Source organism: Hordeum vulgare, chromosome 2H (assembly GCF_904849725.1).
Source record: "Hordeum vulgare subsp. vulgare chromosome 2H, MorexV3_pseudomolecules_assembly, whole genome shotgun sequence".
NCBI classification, from domain to species: Eukaryota; Viridiplantae; Streptophyta; class Magnoliopsida; order Poales; family Poaceae; genus Hordeum; species Hordeum vulgare.
In genome coordinates, this window is record NC_058519.1 from 22,488,973 (window position 1) to 22,498,269 (window position 9,297).

Consider the following 9,297-nt stretch of genomic DNA (forward strand, 5'->3'; position numbering starts at 1 on the left):
ACTGCGGACAGAGGGGACACTTCAAGCGCGATTGCACCCGGCCAAGGAAGGAGGCAGCGGCGGCGGAGCAAGCACTGCTGGCGAACGCCGTTGACGATCTCGAAGGCCCTGCACTCCTCTGAGCCACGGCTTAGGGGGTGAATGTTGGGAATAAGCCGCGGCTGGGCTAGGCACGAGCGTGTACGTGCACGCTGGTCAGGTTGGGTGCGAGCCAGGGACAGCACCCGATTGTGTGTGTGCGTCGGGTGCAGGTGTGCGTGCGTGTGTTTGTTGGTAGCCACGATAAGGGAGGAGGGACGACCGCGTCAGAGCGATAGGTTCGGTCGTGCGGGCGCATGCATGCACGCCGGGCGCGCGAGCTGGGAGCGTGGCGTGTGGGGTCGTGGGAGGCTCGCGGCGTGTCTGTGCGCGCTTATAAGAGCTCCCCGCCCCTCCTGTGTATTGTGGTGGTGAGTGGAGTTCATGCTCCGTGTTGAATACAGAGAAGCCGTTCGAGCAGCGAAGGTGTTTGTGCGCCTGTAAATCTCCTGTGTTCATCCTCCTCCCCTCCGAGTGTGTCTCGGGTGATCACCGTCGTCTTGAGGTTCCATTTTTGCTGTCATTTGGTATCAGAGCCTCGGGTCGGGAGCTCGCCGGCGGCGATGGCAATGGTGCCACACGGTGGAGGCGGGGGCGGTTCGGTGTCGTTGCCGATGCCGATGCTCACGTCGGACAACTACACGGTGTGGGCCATCCGGGCGCAGGCAATCCTCGACGTCCACACCGTGTGGGAGGCGGTGGCGCCGGGCGATGCGGCGGTGAACGCGCAGAAGGACAAGGCGGCGCGGGCGCTGCTCCTTGGGGCGCTGCCGGAGGATGTGCTGCTGCAGGTGGCGACGAAGCTCACCGCCAGGGAGGTATGGGACTCCCTGAAGGTGAGCTTTGTCGGCGCCGATCGGGTGCGCGCGGCGAGGCTGGCGACGCTGCGGGGCGAATTCGATCGCCTGAAGATGACAGACGACGAAGCGCTGGATGTGTACGCCGGAAGGCTGGCGGGGATGACGGCACGCTACGCGGGTCTCGGGGAGACACTGGGCGACGAGGCACTGGTGAAAAAGCTATTGGACACCGTGCCGGATCGCCTGTTCCCCGTCGTCGCCGGCATCGAACAGTTCTGCGACACGGCAACCATGGCGTTCGACGAGGCGCTCGGGCGGCTGCATGCGTTCGAGGAACGAGTTCAGCGTTGGGGACAGGACGGCGGCGAGCGTGGCGGAGAGCAGCTGATGCTCACCATGGAGCAGTGGCGTGCACGGGAGCGACGGTGACGCGGTGTTCGCGACGGCGACGACGACCAGCGGAGCGAGGCGTCGGGCGGCGGAAGAGGACGGCGAGGTCGCTGCTACAACTGCGGACAGAGGGGACACTTTAAGTGCGATTGCACCCGGCCAAGGAAGGAGGCAGCGGCGGCGAAGCAACCACTGCTGGCGAACGCCGTTGACGATCTCGACGGCCCTGCACTCCTCTGAGCCACGGCTTAGGGGGTGAATGTTGGGAATAAGCCACGGCTGGGCTAGGCACGAGCGTGTGCGTGCACGCTGGTCGCGTCGGGTGCGAGCCGAGGACAGCACCCGATCGTGTGTGTGCGTCGGGTGCAGGCGTGCGTGCGTGTGTTTGTTAGTGGCCGCGATAAGGGAGGAGGGGTGACCGCATCAGAACGCTAGGTTCGGTCGTGCGGGCGCATGCATGCGCGCCGGGCGCGCGAGCTGGGATCGTGGCGCGTGGGATCGTGGGAGGCTCGCGGCGTATGCGCGCGTATAAGAGCTCCCCGTCCCTCCTGTGTATTGTGGTGGTGAGTGGAGTTCGTGCTCCGTGTTGAATACAGAGAAGCCGTCCGAGCGGCGAAGGTGTTTGTGCGTCTGTAAATCTCCTGTGTTCATCCTCCTCCCCTCCGAGTGTGTCTCGGGTGATCACCGTCGGCTAGGTTCCATTTTTGCTGTCAGTGCGGCTGTCCCGGAAGCGCAACGAGTGGGCGCAGCGGCTCATCGACGATCTCTGTGCTGCTGCCAATGTGGATGACGAGGGGAGGAAGGGCCGCGGCGGCAGGACGATGGTGGGCGACCTGCTGGACATGCAGGCGGCCGATCCGGAGGCGTACAGCGACAAGGTCATCAGAGCGCTCTGCCTGGTGAGTAGAGCAAGCTGCATTTCATGGACAAGTAAAGCATTAATCAAGCTATTTTTCTCCTCGCAAACCCGATCCACAGGCCCGCTCTTTTTTCACACAAACATTTTTCTCCGATCTACTACTCCCTCCGTGAAGAAATATATATAACAATGTTTAGATCACTACATGCACTCTTAGAGCAACTCTAGCAAATCCCGCATCTCGCCCGACCCGGAAAATAACCGACAAAATGCAGGTCGGGATGAAAAAACCTGTCCAATCAGACCGCGCATCCCGTCCCGACCCGCAAATATTTTTGCGGGGCGCGGCAAAATCTCGACCCCAACCCGCGTATTCGCGGGTTTCCCTCTCGCCGATGTGGTGCCCTGCATATAAACGAAAGTGGTTGGTGAGAGGGACATTTCAACCTGCGCGGGGTCTGAAAAAGCATATTCCACGAATATCTTTTTTTATGGGTCCGTTATGCGGGGTCTGCATCCGCAGCCGTGCGCGCCGGTCCGCAAAGGCGTTTTTCCACGAACTGCAACCACGTTTTGCGGGCCGGACGCATGCGGGATCTGCTAGAGTTGCTCTTATACTCCATCTGTTTCTAAATATAAGTCTTTTAAGAGATTTCACTAGTAAACTACATACGGATGTATATACACAAATTTTAAAATGTAGATTCATTCATTTTGCTTCATATGTGATTCGTAAAATCTTTAAAAAGACTTGTATTTAGGAACGGAGGGAGTATTTCTTTACGAAGAGAGTAGGGGGTAGCTGTTAAAATGAGTGGTCAGAAGGAAAAGTAATACTATGAGTGTTTAGAACCGTGATGGAATATTTCTGGCAGTCCAGCCCGCTGACTTGGTTGGCTATTTAATTGGGTAGCAAAATAAAGGAGCTAGATTTGGTTCTTCATCCATCTTAATCACATCCTTGCTACATGAGAAGTATTATTTGGCCCTTGTGTTTAATTTTGGGTAATTAATACATGTAGTTAGCAACTTAGCATCAGTGCATCACATGTGGATAACAACCAGTCTTACCAGATTTTCCTGGGAACTGAACATCCTAGGCCTACAATTAATTTATGATAATGTACAAAGAACCATTTCACCAGCTTCTTGCAATGTCCCAGGAATCCTATTGACTGCTCAGAGCACATTAATCAATCTTCATTCATTTTCTTTTTTGCAAAGCATCTTCATGATCCTAAACACATTGCACATGCACATCAACAGCTCATGTCAATCTTTGCTGCAACAGAGCATCTTGCAAACAGGCACAGACAGCTCGTCGAGCACCACCGAATGGAGCATGGCAGACCTGCTGAACCACCCGGACGCCATGGCGAAGGTGAGGGTGGAACTCGATGAGGTCATCGGTACGGGACGCCTCCTAGAGGAGGCCGACCTGCCCAGCCTGCCCTACCTCCAGTGCGTCATCACGGAGACCCTCCGGCTGCACCCAGTTGCCCCGCTCCTCGGCCCACACGAGTCCTCCGCCGCCTGCTCCGTCGCAGGCTACGACATCCCTACAGGAACCATGCTACTCCCTCCGTTCCTAAATATAAGTCTTTGTAGAGATTTCATTAGTGAACTACGTACCGATGTATATAGACATATTTTAAAGTATAGATTCAATCATTTTGCTCCGTATGTAGACCCTTAGTAAAATCGCTTAAAGACTTATATTTAGGAACGGAGCGAGTACTTGTCAACGTGCACACGATGCACAGGGACGCACACGTGTGGGAGGCGCCGACAAGGTTCTCGCCGGAGAGGTTTGAAAGCGGCAGGGGCGAGGGGAAGTGGATGCTGCCGTTCGGAATGTGGCGGAGAGGGTGCCCAGGCGAGGCACTCGGAGTGAAGATGGTCGGGCTCGCGCTGGGCACGCTGGTACAGTGCTTCGAGTGGAGGAGGGTCAGCGAGGAGGAGGTTGGCATGGCTGAAGGGTCAGGGCTGACCATGCCCATGGCTGTACCTTTGGAGGCTTTGTACTGGCCTCGCGCAGAGATGATACCGGTGCTAAGGGCACTCTAGGGAAGAAAAAAAAAACTGCTCATTTCTGAGAAATTTCACTAATAAAGAGTGCAACTTCAGGGGCAGGAGATTCAGGAACATACCTTTGGTATCATCGCTCTCGGTCACAATCTGAATGAGTGGATCATAGTTTGTACCAGATCAAGAACATTGCCAATATTAATAAACTCCTGTACATGAGAAGACCAGAGGTTAGGGAGAAACAATGAAGAAAAATGTTAGAGTTGTATGAAGAAAAGATTATAAACTACTCCCTTCGTTCCTAAATATAAGTCTTTAAAGAGGTTTCATTAGTGGACTACATACGGATGTATATAGACATACTTTAGGTTGTAGATTCACTCATTCTGCTTCGTATGTAGACTCCTAGTGAAATATCTTAAAAGGCTTATATTTAGGAACGGAGGGAGTAGGTGAGTAATGCACCTCAAGCACAAATTAAAGAAATTCAGCTGGAGCTGATGCAACACAAAACAAACGTGCAAACATGTTCGACGTGAGAAATATAGTTGGGTATGGTGGAAAGAAATAGAACTTGCTGAATGTCCAACTGGACAAATACTGCCAGCTCAGATTTCCAATCCAATCACCAAAACGTGGATAATCTACCGTTCAATATCCATTCTCTCCATGGTATGAAACTTCTTTTTCCTGAAGTCCAGTTAACACATCCACAGAACATCAGATGCAATGGCATTGGGCAGCGTCAGTCCTGAACCTTTGGTCCTTTACCTTAGACCCAAGAGCTGCCACCTTAACAGTAGGACCTCCTCCACCTCAAAGCAAACAGCAGCATCCACCTCACTTCCTCCCTCTTTTCATCTTAGAAGCTCCGGCAAGCTACTACCAAATGCTCAGCTTGCTGTGCGTCACGGCGCCACATTCACCAGAAGCACGTAACCCTCAGAAAGTCGTAAACGATCACCAGAAGCACGTAACCCTCAGAAAGTCGTAAACGATCACCAGAAGCACGTAACCCTCAGAAAGTCGTAAACGAATAAGAATAAACGGAGTTGTTCATGGGTGGATCAAAACTCATGCTGGCATAGGGGCGTAGGATAGAACCGTTTCCAACATATTACTAGAGCTCTTGTTCTTCCAGTAAGTCTCCTGTTCCAACGGTTGTTTCTATCTCCTATGTTGCTTCTGCCATCGTTAATGATGGTTAGCTACCAGGAGCCATGCACCCACTCAGTGATGGCAATAACCATCTGTTAGATGTAATGTTACAGAAATATCAATCAAGTTAGGGTTAATTTTCAATATGTTCATAAAGATATCACGTGTCACCAAAGAACAAATGTGGTTTTACTCCAAATAAAAGATGCACACATACTACAAGATAAGCATGTGTCTACGAGAAAGGTGAACAGGACATCAACACATTGACATGTCACAAACGCCAAAGAGCTTGCATTAGGAAAGCTCATGACACAAAATCTAACTCTTAGTTTTGTTTTTGCGAGAACTTAATTCCTACTTCATGTACAAAAAATATAAAAGGAATTATGGGTAAATACCCATGACAAAACCATGAGTAGTCTATTGATTTAATTTGATTTGCATCAACTGTGCAAGTATTATCTTGGTAGATTCCACATTTCCAACAGAACATGTTAGCTCTAACTCTGTTTGATACTAGCTGCAGTTTAACTATCATCTTGTCCATTGTGCAAGATACATGATAACTATTTCCAACCATAGTGTAGCAATGCATAAGATGTCATGTGCTGCTATAAAGAATTCGAAATTTTCAGTTATAGATTTAGCACAACTGCACAATACAGAGTTCAAATGTATGCCTTATACAAAATTTAGCAGATCCATTTGTTCAGATTGTTTCATGTCCCCTCTAAACCCACATGCTTTATCCAGCAGAAACAAATCGGAGACAACATCAGTAAGGACTTTCTCCTGACTTCTGTGAAATGATATGATTACCGAATACAGTTACATAGCCTGACAGTGTATACAAGATTTTCAAGATGGTGAACCCCATTCTTTGAGTATCTATGGGTACAACACATTTCCACATGAGAAACAATCTAGTAGAAGCACCACCCTGCACGGTTTCCTTGTCAGAGTGAAGAGCCCATGTCTTTTAGCAAAACATGGACTCCATCCATTCCTCGCCTAGATCATGACCTTTTTAAATACTGCTAGTACCTCTGGCATTTCGCGTAAATGTATACAGATAGAGTACTACACCCTGCAAAGTAGAATGGTCCATCCAACATCGGTAAGGACTCAAATCAGAACCTATCTGTGACACATAACTGCTTATGACTGTATGAGGACAATAAAACATTAAATGGTCCATCCAAATCTTCTTGAATTGGTGTTTGTCAAAAACAAATTCTCTTCTATTCCCAACTCCCAAGGTTTCAGCAATTTCTCATAACAGTTGTACTGACACAAGAATGCTAGTAACTGAGAAAATGAGGCCGTAAAGAGTGACACATTCCTCATTTGCCCTTTTCCTGCTCCAAGAAACCAGCCAATCCAGAAATCAGTCATCCATCTACAACAGAATTCTGTATATCAATAAGAGATCAATAAAACATGGCAACATAGAAACGTTAAACCATATCACAGTTAAGCACCCTGAAAGGCTGAAAACCCACAAAGATAACTTTGGAAGCCTTTTTGTACCATGCATCAATTAGCATGGGATTCAGGAATGAAACTACATGCTAATTCTGATAGTGAATTAGATCATGAAAAAAAAGGAGGAAGTTTTCATTAATCGGCGATGGAAACATTCTTTCTGCAGTACCCATATCTTTGATATCTTACAAGGTGATGAAACAATACATTCAAGATGCACAGCTAATGATTAAAACTTTGAAGCATTCTCACTACTATGAATTATCTAGCATGAGTTGTTTTCATCACTTTATTGGGATTCTAGAGCAACCTATCAAAATTTACAAGTTGAAGGATTTATAATTATGAGGACAGAAAAAATTAAGATTCTCCAGGAGACATGACCATACTGTCAAACAACACGAGTAATCTAGTACTCCCTTTGTACCTAAATAATTGTAGTTGGGAAGAACAATTTTTAGACACAGAGGGAGTATATGGTATAACACTAAACAAAAATAAACTGATGAAAAAGCAAAGCAGAGAGAATAAAGCTTACCGGATCAAACACTTGGAAGTGACAATGATGGGGGAAACCCTGTGTAAAGGTAGGCTTCATTCACAGTAGCAGAACTTATCTCAGTGAACCTACCAACCTGCATAGTCTTGACATCGAACCAAAAGTATGTGACATTTTGGTCAACAGGATCTCCCAAGTTCTGCTTTGGATGATCTAGCTTTATATATAAGCAGCCCTCAAATGCACCTATGATGCCTCGAAACCGGTCTCCCCATTCCTCAGGCAATGTGATTTTGTTCTGCAGCTGCCACCGGTCACTGAAATGCATGAACGAATAAAAGTAGAGGACACATCTTTTATCGGCCCGGAAAAGATCCGAGACCACGACGGTTGTCCTGCCTTCTCCTGACTCCAGAGTGGTGATCTGATTGCTGAACATCATCGAGCGGCCTGCCAGGACAGGCGAAATGTCGAGGATGGAGAACTCCATTTTGCGGGCGTCCAGCACGAGCCACCTCCTGGTGAGAGTTATCATCCAGTAGAAGCACCCATGGGCATGGTTGCGTTGCCCCAGTCGGACACCCATGACCCTGCGCATGCTCAGCGCGTGGTGCACCGGCGGCGAAAGCGCGCTCCATTCCCGAGATCCAGAGCAGAAGGAGAAGGCGACCAGCTTGCCGCGGCAGCAGGCCATCCAGATGACGGCGAACGGCAGCTCCTCGCCGCGGTCGTCGCTGCCGCGAGAAGCCAGGAAGATCTCGTTGCTGCGCGACTGGAGCCCTCCGTCGTCGCCGCCGCGCTGGAGGTAGGGGTTCTCGACGGAGGCGGCGAGGGCGTCGGGGATGGGCGGGAGCAGGAGGCAGCGCCGGAAGAGCGGGTCGCAGACGGCGACCTCGGTGAAGGCCGTGGAGCCGGCGGGCGCGGCGCGGTCGAGGAGGAAGCGGCCGTCGCGGTGGTCGCGGACGAGCCAGGCGCCCGCGGGGGGCGGGAGGAAGGCGAAGGAGAAGTCGGCGGCGAGGGCGAGCGCGCGGGCGGGGCGGGCCGTGGGATTGGGAGGGAGGGCGGGGTAGAATCCGGCGGCGTCGTCGGGGACGAAGACGCCGAGCGGGGGCGGGGCGTGGAGGGAGCGGACGCGGCGGAGGAACCGCGGGGAGGAGACGACGCGACGGAGCGAGGCGGAGGAGGCGGAGGCGCGCGCGAGGTCCGCCGGGGTGGGCAAGCGGACGAGGATGTCCGCGAGGAGGTCGTCGGTGAGCGCCAGCAGGCAGCCCATCGGCGTCGGGCGGCGGTGGATCTGCGGCGACGGAGAGGAGAAGGGTTGGAATGCTCGGTGAGGTTGCCTCCTCGTGGCAAAGAGGTCGGTTGGGCTTGGGAAGATGGATCGTGCTCCTGTGTATGGGCTCATGGGCCTAGGCCGCCAGTTTTTGCCCACTCGGCGAATAGTAGCGGTGGCTCTCTCTGTATTCGGCCCCCACGCGCATCAGCGCGGTCAAAATTACTGTCCTGAACTTAACCTTAAACTATATCAAAAAATTAACTCTGTATGAAATTATTTCACAATCTGATCTTCTTGGCAATGTCAGAAATCGTGGTGTTTCTTCTTCACATGAAAACACCGAGATAGCTTGCGTTGCTGCTCCACATGAAAACGCCGACGTAGCTCGTGTTGCAGGTTATATGGAAACACCAAGGTATTTTACGTTTGAAGCTTTTCTAGAAAGCCAGAGGCTTTGACGTTTTTTCCCTAGATATTTAAGTGGACGCGAGGCTCGCTGACATGGCGGGCTGAAAACGTCAAGGGCAACGGCGTTTTTGTCCAAACATATTTTTAAATCTAAGCATACAACCAAGCATTGATGATCATGGTGAGAACACTTAAAAATATGGGACATAAACACCAAAGACCCTGGCATTTTCGTATGAGCTGTAACGCGAGCTATCTCGGCATTTCCATGTCGAGCAGCAACACGAACTATCTCGGCGTTTTCATGTGAAGC

The 9,297-nt window shown here is 50.8% G+C and overlaps 1 protein-coding gene across 2 annotated transcripts; it reads right to left on the reverse strand.

The window, feature by feature from the left end:
• Positions 1-6,095: 6,095 nt before the first annotated feature.
• LOC123424549 lies at positions 6,096-8,632 on the reverse strand. 2 transcript variants are annotated; one of them, XM_045108180.1, is made up of 2 exons: positions 7,340-8,632; positions 6,096-6,674 (listed from the first exon to the last, which is right to left on the reverse strand). In XM_045108180.1, exon 1 carries the CDS (start codon positions 8,571-8,573, stop codon positions 7,344-7,346), a length of 1,230 nt encoding a protein of 409 aa, XP_044964115.1. In that variant the 5' UTR covers positions 8,574-8,632; the 3' UTR covers positions 6,096-6,674; positions 7,340-7,343. The 2 variants fall into 2 exon arrangements, with proteins under 2 accessions (XP_044964115.1, XP_044964114.1); XM_045108179.1 differs by having other exon boundaries at positions 6,096-6,715; positions 7,340-8,630.
• Positions 8,633-9,297: the final 665 nt, after the last annotated feature.